This window comes from Doryrhamphus excisus, linkage group LG11 (genome assembly GCF_037039965.1).
Source record: "Doryrhamphus excisus strain RoL-2023G ecotype Guam linkage group LG11, RoL_Dexc_Guam_v1.1, whole genome shotgun sequence".
NCBI lineage: Eukaryota > Metazoa > Chordata > Actinopteri > Syngnathiformes > Syngnathidae > Doryrhamphus > Doryrhamphus excisus.
The window spans coordinates 10,339,948-10,356,463 of NC_136367.1; the positions used below are offsets into that span (position 1 = coordinate 10,339,948).

At 43.4% G+C, this 16,516-nt stretch overlaps 1 protein-coding gene across 1 annotated transcript; it reads left to right on the plus strand.

Annotated features, from left to right (window-relative positions):
- Nucleotides 1-1,853: 1,853 nt before the first annotated feature.
- dnaaf11 (dynein axonemal assembly factor 11) lies at nucleotides 1,854-15,092 on the plus strand. Its single transcript, XM_058085150.2, has 12 exons — nucleotides 1,854-1,903; nucleotides 2,934-3,101; nucleotides 3,176-3,253; nucleotides 3,326-3,498; nucleotides 3,591-3,778; nucleotides 3,863-4,018; nucleotides 8,330-8,407; nucleotides 8,494-8,559; nucleotides 8,646-8,715; nucleotides 10,708-10,803; nucleotides 11,007-11,095; nucleotides 14,361-15,092. Exons 1-12 carry the CDS (start codon nucleotides 1,894-1,896, stop codon nucleotides 14,548-14,550), a joined length of 1,362 nt encoding a protein of 453 aa, XP_057941133.2. The 5' UTR covers nucleotides 1,854-1,893; the 3' UTR covers nucleotides 14,551-15,092.
- Nucleotides 15,093-16,516: the final 1,424 nt, after the last annotated feature.

Here is a 16,516-nt window from a genome sequence, read left to right on the forward strand (position 1 = left end):
CACAACCGTATTATAAAGTGGCCCTCCTTTGACATGCAACCCCCTATGCTGCCCATGTTAACCATTCATGCTTTTTAATCTTACTGGAGGCTATGGTTTTCTTATGGCGTGATAATCAGCGGGTAGACATGTTGTATATCATAATAGCAATTAGTTACCTTTAAATCCTATCCTCGCCAGTCACCCCTGGCTGGGACCCTAGACAGGTACTACCATTTCGGGCCAGAATGTACCTGGACGCATGTGATGATTAAGAGGTAGCGTCACTCTCCTCAGGTCACTTGCTTGACCTCATCACCGGATGCCTTTTACGGTCATGCCAGGACCCAGGCCTTGCACAAGTCAAAAAGTCACCTGTTACTGTCAGATTCTTGACAACATCTTTTTTCTTTTTTAACGTTTTTACAAAATCTGTAAATCTGTCTATCTGTCAGCTGGGATAGGCTCCAGCATACCTCATCATCATCATCTCAACACTTTTCCTGTAGTTGATACAAACATTAACCCTGGGCTCATACTGAATCTGTTGTGGCCGCCAGAAGCATTCCGCAAGATTGAAATCCCATTCCAACTTTTTTTTTTCAGATGCCGGAGCACTCTCATATCATATCGCCATCATATCACTACAAGAAATTGATAATATATGTATAGGATAGGATTTGGATATTGTACCCTCAGAGAAAAAACAACAATATGAAGTCATGAAATACTATTTAATAATAATAAACACAAAAAAGTCAGGTTTTTATACTCATTGAATGACGTCAAAAGACACCAAAAAAATCCCCACAAAAGTCTTCGACACTATTTACAAGAGCATCCTGTTAGTCCGGTTAGCTAGCTATCACATGAACATCTGCTCTTGGACAGGATCAGGACCAGAGCCACAACGGATTCAGTATGAGCCCTTAATAGTTGACCTCTTTTTAATACGTCTTTGTCAGTAAAATGATCAAAATAGGTCATGTTATCATGACTGTACCCGTGACGGCATGGGCACAGCAAGTATATAAAACGTTGTTGGAGGGTTTTTTGAGGATTAGAGTACTTACAGGGCTCAGGCTTTACTTGAAGTGCTTTGATAAGGTGCTCTGCTGGTCCGCCAAGGTGGATCAATCGCCCCCCCCCCCAACTCTAAATTATGAGTTCCAAACTGCACATGAGGTACAGTATATAGCTAGTAAGTATGTCTTATAATGATGATTTTGTTTTTGATGTGTTAAGAAGGGGAGTTACGATGCATACTGCCACCTACTGTACAGAGTTGTAACGACAAGCTACGTTCACAGACAGTGCTACTACCTGTATGTGTATGATCAAGGACGAAGAGGTTGCATCAAATATATTTGTGGAGATGGATAATAAGAATTAAACTTCCCACTTTCGCCCTCACAATGTAATGTGTAATGAAAATGTTTACAACTTTCTTCCTTATCGCAAAAAACGGAAATTGGCGTTAAACCAGACCAGACGGGCGGAACAACAGTTTTTTTATTAAGGTCCAAAGAACAATTATTCCTAACAAGGGCCACTGTCGCGGCCATAACCCACGCCTCCAACGCTCTAACAATCGGGTTGTGCCTCACTTCCTGTCAGTCACCCCTTTTCCCTCCCACCCCGGAACATATCCATGGTAACACATGCGCAAACACAACACAACACGTAACACATAATACCCCTAAGGTCATTTACAATACTTGTTAGCGCTGGGTAAACAATTCCAGCTCAGGATCAAGAGTTTGCATTTGAGTGTACACCTTAGGTGATTTATTGTCTAAGTTATTTTGACAAGTGACACAAGTTGTGTGCGTGTTTGCGAAGTTAGTGTTTCCCAGTGCGCTTGAACGCAGCGCCAAGGTTGGTTTCTACAGCAACGGTTGGCAACAGACGAAGATGGTTTATAGTAAGTTTATTCTTACATAACGAAAATCTGACTGACATGAACACCTAAACAACTAAAGAGTTATTAGCTCACCGACTTGGTCGCTAACTTACTATTTCAATATGTAATTTGCTAATAAAATGTATTGCTAGCGTACGTAGCAGCTAAACACAAACTAGTCACTAGTGTTGTTTTAATTGTTTGGTGAGTAGTTGGTGATTTGGTGAATAATAGTCAGGATTGATGTTAGAACGAATGTGTTTGGTGACTACTCGTTAGACTGAACAGCTCAAAAAATCAGGCAAAGTTGAAGTTTTGAAAAAAATTTTGAAGAAAAAGTCACACCAGTGCTGAACTAGTTGCATGGAAGATCTCCGTCGAGTGGCCAGCGCTGGGCTCACACTCCGCAAAATGGGCCCCCACGGCTTGGCAATGCATGTACATCAATGCATGCATGTACAGTGGTTCCGACTGGCTTGAACCAGTTTGGCCCTGCGCAGGGTTTTTCTCGCTCTAAGGTCAATAACCTGTAGTTAGGGCCTATAGCTGGGGTCAATTAACTTTACTGAGCGGACCTTAGCTGTCTGTAAATCAAAGCTGTCATGTGGTTGATACAGCATAAGGTTTGGGGGAGATAAGCAAAGTGAGTGAGTGTTGAGCAAAAATGTGTAGCTAATGAACATTCATTCATTCCTTCATTTTCTATCACTTATCCTCACGAGGGTTGGAGGGGGTGCTGGAGCCTATCCCAGCTGTCTTGGGGTGAGAGGCGGGCTACACCCTGGACCGGTGGCCAGCCAATCACAGGGCACATATAGACAAACAAACATTCCCACCCACATTCATACCTATGGACAATTTGGAGTGGCCAGTTAACCAAGCATGCATGATTTTGGAATGTGGGGGGAAACCGGAGTACCCGGAAAAAACCAACCCATGCACAGGGATAACATGCAAACGCCACACAGAGATGGCCGAGGGTGGAATCGAACTCGGCCTCCTAGCTTACTGTAAGAAATGGTGTGTTTGGTGTGTTTTTTTATTTTTTTAGTTACAGAGGATCTCATTCGACGGCGATCCGAGCACAACGAGTGCCAAATATTCTCCCTGGAGGAGGTATCTCTGCACCAGCAGGACATCGAGAGGATCGAGTACATTGACAGGTGGTGTCGGGACCTGAAGATCCTCTACCTGCAGAACAACCTCATTCCGAGGATTGGTGAGATTTTTGATGGCCTCCCTCCCTGGTCCAAGTATCAACCTTGAAAATGTTCTGCTACTTTTCCGTCTTAGAGAACGTGGGCCGCCTAAAGAAGCTGGAGTACTTGAATCTGGCCTTGAACAACATTGAGGTCATTGAAAACCTTGAAGGTATGTGTGGGAGTGCGTTGACAGCAAAGACCTTTGGCCTTCTTCATGTCCCTCAGTTCTGTGTGTCTACAGGTTGCGAGAGTCTTCGCAAGTTGGACCTGACAGTGAATTTTGTGGCTCGTCTGAGCAGCGTGGAGACGCTGAAAGACAACGTCCACCTGCGAGAGCTCTTCCTAGTGGGGAACCCCTGCACTCAATTTGAAGGCTATAGAGAGTTCGTGCTGGCCTTGCTGCCACAGCTCAAGGTCAAAACTTTCTCTCTGTGTCGGACTGACTCTGCCAACATACATTGATGTCTGATGTCTAACATGGTTGCTTCCTGCTTATATCTGCTCAGTCACTGGATGGGACCGACATCACAAAGTCAGAGAGGATCAGATCCTCTCAGAGGCTAGAGGAAGTGAGGAGACGTGTCCAGGAGCAGGAGGAGGAATATGTGAAGAGAGCCGAAGAGAAGGAGGCGGCACAGAGGAAGGAGACAGGAGAAGAGACAGGAAGCCAGGAGAGGGAAGGAGTCCTCTGCAGGTTGGAGTGATGTGACCAATCATGACATTTATAAAGTCTTAAATATCAGACAAAAAGAATTCATGTGTGACACTGTCCTCACAGTCCCACCTTGGAAAAGAAGCAGAAGATGGTGGAGACTACGGAGTCAGATGAGGAGCGACAGGAGAAGGAATTCTGGAACACTCCTTGTCCTTTCACTCCACAATCTCGTCTGGAGGCTCACCACCACCTGGAGGAGAAGAGGCGGGCCAAGGAGAAGTAAGTATCTAAAGGGTCTGGGCTTATTATCAAAGAGCACATTTGGATGCACTTTTCAGTTTTTACCACGAGGGGCCGCTACAACACCATTCTCGTTACATCATCCCCCTTCACTGCGTGGGGGCTGTGACATAGGCAGATGAGATAATTAGATAATTATTCATAATGTTTTCAGAGGCGTGGCATGCCAACAGGCAAACCAGGCATTTGCTGGCTCTTAGGGGGCCCCCGCGAGGGAGGAAATTATGTACAAAAAACAATTTTTGGTGTGCCTGGATGGGGTTGAGGCCCCATTAATTTCTTGCTTTGAGTCCTTAAGAACCTTGCCCTGCCACTAAATGTTTGCTACCATAAAGTAAGGTGCATACATTTCTACATTATTTCAATGTTATATAGCTTACTCACAACAGCCTTTTTAAATAAAAGGCACACATTTTTACAAACTGTGACATTTATTGCAAAATAACAATAACACGCACAAGCACAAACTTTCACACGCACAAATTTCACGTGTTGCTTGGCTGGACGGTGACATGCCACAATTGCCCTGTCGAGCTGGTTTCGCTGAAAATGAATGGAGTAGACGCAATGTCACCTCCCGTGTGTGGCAGCCATGACTCATGGTGTCTTAAAGTGCCAAAAGATCACACAGCAATGTAATATGTAGATAACAACAGACAAGACACTACCAATGAATAATGCAGAATAACCAACAACAATGTGAGCATTTACAACACCAGTAAAGCAAAGCATGGTGAGAAACATGAAGCAATGTGGTAAAAACCATATAAGTAGAGTCCACATCGAGCGCTATATGTGTATGTACATCAAAGTTGCCGCCATATTGGATGTGGCAAGGCTGTGCTTTCAGTGGATATAGTAGTAAGTAAATGTGCTTACTTTCATTAAACGCCTTTCTACAAAGGAATTTACGTTAATGCCTCTTGTTTACATTCACACACATACAAATATACTTGGGAAACAATTGGGCCCCAAAAACAGTGTATTTGATCTCCTCAGATGATAAAAAGAGGAAGATAAAAACTTTATTGATGCCACATAGTAGCTGTAATTGACATTACATCAGCTATGGAGCTAAGTAGTGGCGTTAACTCAAAATAAATCGCTCAGTAAATAACATAAATCAGGGCACAAGAAACTCAAATGTATTATTATATAGAATATGTATTGCATTACTTATCTGGAAATGGGTGGGGTAGCCAACAAAACAAATGTACTCATTTAACACTATTGTTACTATACAACAGTTTTACTCAGAAAAATGTGATGTTACACATATCGGTATTGGCTGATATCGGAATCGAAAATTGAGAGTTGGACAATATCAGCATATCAGTTATCAACACAAAAGCCAATATCGGACATAGTAATAACAGTAATAGTAGTATAGTGATAGTAAAGCAACATAGAGTAATAGTAATGGTAATGGTTTTATTTCATTTGAACATGCATCAGATTCCAATTGAGTGCATCACATAATCAGTTCCCAGTTCCAAAAGGAGTAGGAAGAAGCAAAGCTTATTAAATCCTACCCCTCCATCTGGTACTCTTACGATCAGTAACTGTTACATTTGTTCACTTCCTGCTTTGTTAATACAGTTCAAGGTTTTTTTCAATTTATTTTTTTGTCCCGTACCGAAGTACGAGGTGATATGAGCATCCAATGACATAATGGGTATCATAGTAAGTGTCAATATAGTGATATATATAGCACATCATGACTGGTTCAAGACTCTTCATCCTTGTATTTAGCAAACATCAACTGCTTGTATTGTTTCTTGAATTGGCTCATCGTTGTGCATTGTTTGAGATCCTTACTAAGGATCGAACATACATCGGCCGGCCGATATATTGGGCCGATATTTGAGTTTTTTCCTTTTATCGGTATCGGTCGATGCGCGTGTGGGTTCGCCGATATATTTTTCCACCGCATGATTTACAGTCAGGCATCCGCCGGGGCAGAGGACCCCGCAACACACGTAGTCGCGGTATCCCGCCCCCACTGTTGAATCACATCAAGGGCGCGTTTTCACAAGTAATAGAGTTAGCTTGCTTTTAACACTTTGCTAAGCCCATCACATTTCACTGGGTGATCGCTAGGCATAACAAGTCATGGTGTGACAACAAGAAAGCCCCAAAACATCACATACCAACGCAACAGACGAATAAAATCACTCTCACTAGTTGAGCAGAACAAGAATGAACAACTATGCAACTTTAAATGCGTGTCGTGTTATGTGTGTGCGCACAGAAGGAATTGGAGCAGCCGTGTCTCCTATCAGAGGTCTTTATCATGCACAACACCAACTTTATTGATGAGAGAAATGTTTTATATATTGTACTAAATTGTGTCAGTGTGATGTGTTTGTGTGTGTGGAGGCCGGGGGGGTTGCGCGTCACGCTGCGGAGGAGCAGTCATCACACCAATGCTAGATAAAACTTTACCTACGACAGAAATGTTTTCCACATGGTTGAATATTTATTCCTTTTAAAGTTGATAATGCCTTTTAAATGTGTGTTTAAGAAAGCTGAATCCTACTGTGTTCAGTGTTTACATTTCAATAAATATTTGTTTAAACAGGAGACCTGTAATATTTGTTATCATTGTAATTTTTGAGGCATCAAAAGCAGTATCGGCCACAAATATCGGCCCAAGCAAAATCGGCCATCGGCTAAGGGTGATGGAAAAAAATCGGTATCAGCATCGGCTCCCAAAAAACCATATCGGTCGATCCCTAGTCCTTACTCAATCCATTCCATAGTTTGATTCCACATACTGAAATGCTGTGGCTTTTTAACGTAGTCCTAGCATAGAAGTGTTTCAAATGTACTTCTTCCCTGAGATCATATTTCTCCTCTCTTGTAGAGAAGTATTGGATGACATTATTATGCATTATTATGCATTATTTGAAGCTGTTTGAAGATTAACTATATCAGCAAGTATTTGTGATTTTAGAAATATAAGGAGAAATAATAAGGAGTTAGTATGTTCTCTGTAGTAGTACTATTACCACTAGTAGTGTAGTGGTAATAGAAAAAAAATAGATGGGACTGCATTAGATTCCACAATTTGAATACACTTTGATAATCTGGTGTGCTGTCCACATATGGCCATGTTGTTGTTTATTTAGCTCTTGAAACTTCTTGACAATCCTATGCTGAATACAATAAACATATCTCACTATGAGAATTTTTGTGGACTAGGGTGGCTATAATTGACTACAATGTGCATTACATGAGTGATTAGATATCTAATATAAAATGCCAACGTCACAGTATACTTGGCTAATGTAGTTTCCCCTTGCTAGTGAGGCTAGTGAAGCTAGTGAAGCTTACAATGAACAGGTCGCTATCTAATCATTGTCTAATCTTTCAATGAAATGCAGTAGATTGCAGTGGAGTTAGATAGCAGTGTTAGTTGGATAGTTATAACTATACAACCAACAGTTAAAAACATGGCAAATATTTACATGGTGTAGCAAATGATTGAAGACCACACTTTCTCTGCTATACACCCCTTAGCCTTTACCCCTTACCCCTTGATTGAAGGAGAATTGGGACACCAATTGATTCTTGTGAACACGCAAAGCCTAGGAGTAAGAGGGAAGATAAGGGGTAAGGGGTAGAACTGACATTCCTGAAGGGCCACACCCTGGTACCGTGCTGTGACACAGGCATTCTTCAGGTACAGCGCTAGATGTGACGAATCCACTTGATAGACTTTCACAAGATCTTGATTCCCACCACCATTATTCCTCCACTCACAATCACAAGTCACCATCATCGGCGTATTGCTGCTGCCGTGTGGTCCACAGGTTTCATAGTAGTCCACAGTGGTCTGGGGTGGTCCAGTGTGGCCCTAATGGAAACTTTAAGTCCGGAAATATTTTGTCTCAGTTGTACTTGAGCTCCTGACAGCTGCTGCACACTGACCATTGGCAGTGATGAACGGCCACGGCCTCGACCGCCACGTGCCCCTTCACCTTCTCAACAATGCTGACTCGATGCATGTTTCGTGCCCCACAGCCATCATACCTGACTCTCATGCATGGCCAGCAGAAACGAGGAGCGAACATCAGCTGGAACATTTTGACAGCAGGACATTCTGTATGCTTCTCTTGTAGTGTGTGTGTGTGTGTGTGTGTGTGAATGACAGATGACTGTACTATCTTAAGAGGTATGAGGGGTGAAGGACTAAACTTCCTCAGGCGCAAAATGATAATACATCACAAACAATGTTACTGTAACACACACACACACACAAGTTGAGGATGTTGTATGTCTCTATAGAAACAACAAAAAGAAAGCAAAGCCTCCAAGGACTCTGATAACGGCTGATGGACGAGTCCTGAACGTCAATGAGCCCAAGTATGAATATGCACACACATACACATGTGATCTTTGATGGAGGCGGATGGCAATGTTAATGTTTGAAGATTCTTCTGACTTTCCAGGCTGGACTTTTCTCTGACTGAAGACGACAACAACAACAGGATCCTCCTAAACCTGCCAGTATACAGGTACACATACATGTGTACATATTATACACACACACACACACACACAGGTGAGGTGACAAATCTTATCAAACGCTTGCCTCCCACAGACACATGGACACCTCCTTGATGGATGTGGACGTGCAGCCAACGTACGTCAGAGTCACCATCAAAGGAAAGGTACTGTCATCATCATCACCACCATCATCATCATTTTGACATTACCGTGCCTTCCTGATCAGCAACATTTCCTCTAGATGGCCTCAAAATAAAGTTACTCCAGTAGCATTACTGTTGTCATGGATGTAGTCTATCAGTATCACTGTCGTTGTGGAGATAAGGTTACCGTAGTATCACAGTCGTTGTGGAGATTAAGTTTCTCCAACAACATTACTGTCGTCGTGGAGATAGTTAATGTAGCAGATAATTGTCGTCATCCATATAGTTGGTGATGAAGCACTACAGTCCCTGACAAAAGTCTTGTCGCTTATCCAAGTTGTAGGAACAACAAATAATAACTTGACTTGTAGTTGCTCAATTGGAATCAGAAATGACTTATATGAAAGGCAAAGCCCTCTAGATTATGCTTTTTATATCAAAATAAAGTTTTGTACCATTCATTGAGTTTTATCATTTAATTAGGACATAAAGGTCAGATTTTGCTTGGACAAAAGTCTTGTCGCATACAAAAAAAATGTAGAAATAATACATATACTTAATTTTGAATACACAAATATGCTACAATAACATCAGAACATAAAGTCATTGTACCTTGGAAAAAACTGTTTTCTGGGTGAATCTTGGGTCCATGCGGGTTCCAACAGGTCTTCTGCAGTATAACCCGCATGGACCCAAGATTCACCCAGAAAACAGTCAAGTTTGGTGGAGGAAAAATCATGGTTTGGGGATACATCCAGTATGGGGGTGTGCAACAGATCTGCAGAGTGGATGGCAACATCAGCCTGAAATATCAAGAAATTCTCGCTGCCCATTACATTCCAAACCACAAGAAAGGGCAAATTCTGCCGCAGGATGGCGCTCCTTCTCATACTTCAGCCTCCACATCCAAGTTCCTGAAAGCCAAGAAGGTCAAGGTGCTCCAGGATTGGCCAGCCCAGTCGCCAGACATAAACATTATTGAGCATGTCTGGGGTAAGATGAAGGAGGAGGCTTGGAAGATGAAGCGGAAAAATCCTGATGAATTCTGGGAGTCCTGCAAGACTGCTTTCTTGGCCATTCCAGATGACTTCATCAATAAGTTATTTGAGTCATTGCCAAGACGTATGGATGCAGTCCTCCAAGCTCATGGAAGCCATACACAATATTAATTCTTTTTTCCAAGGTACAATGACTTTATGTTCTGATGTTATTGTAGCATATTTGTGTATTCAAAATTAAGTATATGTATTATTTCTACATTTTTTTGTATGCGACAAGACTTTTGTCCAAGCAAAATCGGACCTTTATGTCCTAATTAAATGATAAAACTCAATGAATGGTACAAAACTTTATTTTGATATAAAAAGCATAATCTAGAGGGCTTTGCCTTTCATATAAGTCATTTCTGATTCCAATTGAGCAACTACAAGTCAAGTTATTATTTGTTGTTCCTACAACTTGGATAAGCGACAAGACTTTTGTCAGGGACTGTATATCATCACATGTTTGTTGCGTCACATGACGACATATCAGGGATTTACTGGGGCTAAAAACGTGACACTGCAGGTTCCAATCAAGTGCCAAAGCAAATCTGATGGCTGGTGCTGAGTCATCAGGTTGGTTGCTGAGTCAGCAGACAGGGACATGTTGATGGAGGGGTCCCTGCAGAGGTCATCCCTATGTGACACAGCTGTGATCAGGGCTGTCCCCCGTAGCGACCTTACCGCCTGTTTAAACAGCTCGTAAATTCAGTTGCTCTCATTTATCGCAAGCAAATTAAAGTCCTCAGCTCGCACGTGTCACACTGCTGTGGGAGGATGCTTGTTTTATGGCGGGGGTCAGCATGGAGACACGGGAGGGCTGATTTCAGCGGGGACAGACACAAATTTATGGTGGTTTCCCTTGAACCCTGTGTACATCGTTTCCTCACTTTATCCTCCTGGCTGGTCATGATCAGATAAGAACTTGGGTTTTTTTTAATCAACGTTAAAATTATGACACCTTCTTCTGCAGATATTTCAGTTGCTTCTGCCAGCTGAGGTCAAACCTGACAGCTCGACAGCTCAAAGATCCCAAGCTACAGGCCACCTCCTCTTGACAATGCCAAGGGTACGTGGACGCGTCACCGTAGTGGGTGGGTGGGGCTATTGGGTGTGTTTGTTTGATGTTTTTGGAGGGTTTGAAGTGTTTGATTTTGCAGATTTTTGACACAGAGGTGTCATCACTCGTCATTTGCAGAGTTCATTCTTAGGTTTTAATCACTTGTTAAGTGTCATACCACCAACATGCTTTCCCTCTTCGGGATCTTGTAGGCTCAAGGTGAAATCAAGGTGACAAAGACTGACAGACGTTCGTTCTTAAAGGACCACCGCTATCGAAACTCACTTGATGACAAGAAGAGGTAAAGCGAGCCACCCAGCTCAGTGACGTAGAAACGTCGTTCAAACACTCAAAAAAGCTCTTTTGAACACGACCTTTGTAGTAACCATGCAAGCAATAACAGCCTGATGGTTCAAATAAACACACACACACACACATCAACAAGCAAGTAAACAGGAGCAAATAAACACACACACATCAACAAGCAAGTAAACATACACCCCTAATGAGACTACAAACACACACACACATACTACAAGATGCCACTCAGCAGCATCACATGATAACATGTGGTAGTGACGGAGTTGAACAGGTTGACATGGCATGTTAAATCCATGACCTGGTAGCAATGATAATGCTTTGCCCCCTCTCCATGGCGCTGCCATCATCAGCGTTTTATAAAGCAGGACGGCTTCCCGTCCTTCAGCTGAGTTGCCACCAGGCTTCAAATGAAGCATTTGATCAAAAAGCTGCACTCGTTGAGGTGACAGCTAACTTATTTCCCGTGGCCTTACCGACATTGTGCAGGTTTCCACAGAGATCAAGAGATATTTTTCATTTTTCACCAACAATAACCTGCGAGTCATCATTGGAGTGGGCGGGGCTAACCTTGTCAGGCACTCACTAGGTGGTGAGTGCAGAAAATATATATTAATCCCCCCCTGCTCCCCTGAGACCGTAGGTCATAGTTCAATTTATTACCTAGCTGACATCTGAGTGTTTTTTGATGAGTAAATATTTCCTGAGGTCACAATAACGCTCCACTCCACGTTATTCTCTCGTGCTGCACACCATGCTGGCGTCCCTCGGGATTGATTAGATGATGTTTGTTTACACCAGCGCCATGTTCATCCTTCAACCCCTGACCTCACCCTCCTCCTGACCTTTCAACCTTCAAACAATTGGCTTCATCAATGTTGCAGAGTCTGCAGTTCATCAACAAAAGTTACGTGTGTGATGTCATCATTCCTCATTAGCTACGTTATGAAACCAGCCTCACAAGCAGCTATTCATCCCACCATCATGCTATCATGGTAGCTTGTTATCATGCCATCAAGCTTCCATGCTGTGCTATCATGCTGCAATGCTGTTATTCTCCCATGCCATCACGCTGCCATGTTGTCACGCAATCATGCTGTCTTTTTAGCCACAATTAAAATGCTTTCACTCACTCTGATTTTTTTTGTTGGAGACAAAGGTGTCACTCTTGAGTGAGGATGTGTGTGAGGTGACCAGGTAGTAACTTTCCATTAGTTTGATTTGAAGTAATTTCACTGGCACACCGGCAGGGAATTATCTGAACTTGTCCATCCGGCCTTTCAGAACATTTCATCCAGCGCTGGCCCGTGATTGGTTTAGTCAGCCTCTTATCTGAGTGCAAGCAGATTGGATTAAGATGGGACCTGTGACATGACGCGATGTCCAGTCTTTGCAGAGTCGGTCCCCAGTGACCCGGCTGCAGACGTTAAGCAGAACATGCTGATACTGTCGCAGCAGCCGCACAGCAACTCAATTAGCTGGCCATCGCCATGGCCAAGAGTGCCCATGTCAGGCTCCACCTCTGCTAATGTCCCTGACAGCAACTTTCTTCAAGGGCAGAATTGTAATTGTAATTCAGCCATCACGGGGGCTTTTCCAGCATGAACCGCCAATTTAAGGTCATTCCACAGCATCTCAATAAGCTTCAGGTCAGGACTTTGACTAGGCCACTCCACAGTCTTCATTTTGTTTTTCTTCACCCATTCAGAGGTGGACTTGCTGGTGTGTTTTGGATCATTGTCCTGCTGCAGGACAATGCTTTCAACTTGATTTCACCAACATATGGCTGGACATTCTCCTTTAGGATTTTGTGGTAGACAGCAGAATTTATGGCTCCGTTTATCAAAGCAAGTCTTCCAGGTCCTGAAGCAACAAAACAGTCCCAGACCATCGCACTACCACCACAAAATTTTACTCTTGCTGTGATGTTGTTTTTCTGAAGTTCTTTTGTCTGAGGTGCGATCTTACTTTTACAGCAGATGTGATGGAACACGCACCCTCCAAAAAGTTTAACTTTTGTCTTGTCAGACCACAATTTACTTTCCCATTTTCTTGGGCTTCATCAAGATGTTTTCTGGCAAAATTGAAACAGGCCTTAATGTTCTTTTTGTTCAGCAGTGGTTTTTCATCTTGGAACTCTTTTGCTCAGTGTCTTTCTTATGGTGGAGTCTGAACACTGACCTTAACAGAAGCAAGTGAGGCTTCCAGTTCTTTGGATGTTGTTGTGGGGTTTGTGACCTCTTGGATGAGTTGTGACTGCGCTCTTAGGTTGCTCTCATTTTGTTTGCCGTTGATGTGAAACAGATGGGGGGAAGGATTAAATAAGCTTTGCTTCTTCCTACAGCTTTTTGACATGTGGAATTGTAATATGTGATGTATTCCAATGTAAATTAAACCATGACCATGGCCACAGATCGGTATCGGTGTCAGTGAAGAAGCATGTCAGAACAAGCATGTCTGCCATGTGTGGGACTTCCTGTCTTTGTGTGAGTGATATAAGTTTTGCAGGCTGCAAACCATGCCTCAAAAAATGTCTCACCGGGGGGGCGCTTTGAAAAAGCTTTAGAATGGTGCGGCATTTGGGGGTGAGCAGGACAGGGTGTGGTGAGTGCAAGGCTCGCAATGTGATCATCAGTCGGGCAATGGCTAGAGCCCCAGTCCCAACCCGCGGTACTTGCAAGTGTTGGCAAAATTTGTGGATGAGTACCACCTCAGTACGGATTTGGGAGCCTGCCGACACTTTTGTGTGCGGGACTGCATTGGGCTACGGATGATGTGTGACGTGCCTGCAACCACTTCTGACTCCGTGGTGGGTGCACGTCAGTCTCGGCACTTCCCCAGTTGGACTGTCCAATGAGCGTACACAGCTTGCATGGGCCATGCTGGTTCAGGAGGCAGCTGATGTGACTAGAAAGAAATGCATTGTGAAATACAAAAGGTGAGCATTTTGTTCATGTTCTGGTAAAACAAGCATATTGTTTGGATGAGTAGCTCTTGGCCATTTTCATTTTGTAAAAGTAGCTCTCACAAGATGAAACCTTGGTGACCCCTAATATAGCCAGTCGTACATTTAAATATTTACACTGCATGTATGTGATGGGAATTGGTAGCGGTATTGGCAGATTTCACTTATGGCTATTCAGGATCAGTATGGGCACCATTATTTACACTTACATTATTTACACTAAAATAAAGTTATCAGCATTCTCTAATTCACATGTGTTCATTGGAGCCTTTTGACCTTGCAGAGAGCAGAATGTTCCAGAGAGGCTGGAGGTAGACTCCAGCAAAGCCATGGACTTCGCCAACATCGTACCACACCACAAGGCCACCGAAGGTCCACTGGAAGCATCTCCATGGAGTCAAACCGCTGTTCCATGCTGTGATGTTCCCTCTGAGGACTTTGTGGACAATCCAGGCGTGCCGCCACTCATTTAGTCCTCCTGATTCCACTCTCTCCTGTGGACCCACCCCCTCCCAGGTTATACAAAGTGCTCATCCAGTAAGCAGCCAGACCTACAGTGCATCGTCTAATTCCCCAGTGCAGTCATAAGTGTTTCACAGCTCCGTGGATGTCAAAGAAGACCTGTCATCATCACTGCATGACAGTTATGATATGCTGTCATTCTATTGTGCTATCATGCTGTCATGCTAACCTGGTCGATTGAAGAAAAAGATGAAGATGATCGGATGAAAATGTTGGGTCTGCAGTGCTCACATAACAAAAAAAGAAAATCAATCTGCTTGCCTGATTTTTGGGCCTCATAGCATAATGTCCCCTGAAAGTCTCAGCAGTCACAACCTCTCCATGTTCAGCAGAAGAATTTGTGAGAAAAGTACGAAAACCATCCATGTTGTATCAGACTGGTACCTACATTAAGTAAAAAAACAAAAACACCTGTATCTTTCTCTGCTCTACTCATTGATTTCTGTCTGTTGCCATGACAACAAAAGCTAAATACACCATCTCATGATGCTGACTCAGGCGGGCACTACTTATTCCTCTTATTCCTTCTCTCATGTCGAGCTCCTGTAACTTTACTTTTTACACTTTATACATACGTATACTGTATATATATAAATACAATGGGAAAAATAAGCATGTGATCCCCAAATCCCCAAAATGCAAAACGTAAAATAAACGATAAATGTAGCAATACATAACAAATATTAAGAGTCAAAACAAAAACATAGTTTCAGAGTCAGTTTCCTGATTTCAAATTCATTGCATCAGTTGAAGGTGCAATTCTGGATCACCAAAGTCAGTATCTTCTTCATCTGGAGTCACACACAGCCTGGATTCTGCGATGCATGGAGTCAATCATTTGCTGAAGTTCAGCCTGTGTGATGCGGTCCCATTCCTACTGGAGTGCTTGACGCCACTGTTGGACTGTGGCCGGTTCTGGGTCACGCCTTCTCACTCGGCGATCCAGAATATTCCATAGATATTCCATAGGGTTTAAATCTGCGGAATACGCAGACCAATCAAGACACTGAACATTATTCTGCCCCGTGTAGTCCTGACAGACTCTGGAGACGTGGTCTCGCATTATCCTGTTGCAGCGTTAGGCGATAGCGATGGACAAGAGGAACTGCAACAGGGGTCAGGATGTCGTCACGGTAACGGGCCGCACAGAGGTTTCCATTGATGGAAATGACGTCTGTGTTGTGTTTATCGTTTATTCCAGCCCAAACCATCACACTGGGTTCACCACAGTGGTCACGCTGCAGTATAATAGCATCAGCATAACGTTCCCGTCAGGCACACTCAACTTGAACCTTGATTCATCGGAGAAGAGCACCCTGCTCTACCTGAGAGCATTCCAGCCCAAATGTGCCCTTGACCATCACAGACAAATTCAGCGACGTGCAGGAATCAACACCACACCACGGCGGGGACATCGGCTGTGCAAGCTGGCTTCACACAGGCGGTTGCGTACTGTTTGGTCACTAATACAGTTCTGGCGACAACTGCTGGTTTGAGCAGCAGGGACTGCAGCTGGCAGGAAGCGATTGCACAGGTGCTGGAGGGGACTATGGCGATCCTGCTGAGGGGTGGTGACACGTTGTCTGGAGTCACATGGTTGATCACTGGTGCTTCCTCATTGTACCGGCTTCAGGGATGTGATATGGTTGACACGTGGACGCCCAGGTACCTTGCAACCTGTCTTTGCAACATTCCACCGTTGAGCATACTCTCGCTAATTTTGACCATGGTCACGCGTTGATCCAGGACAATGTAAAAGAATAGTTAAGTTACCCATTGCCACAGCTATTTATTGACCAAATTCTGGAAAGATTGGTGAATGAGTTCTAACCTGATGGGATAGGCCAAATTCTAAACAATGTGCAATGAAACGGAAACGAGCTGCCCATGACAAAATCAAAGCAATTTTCTGAGCTT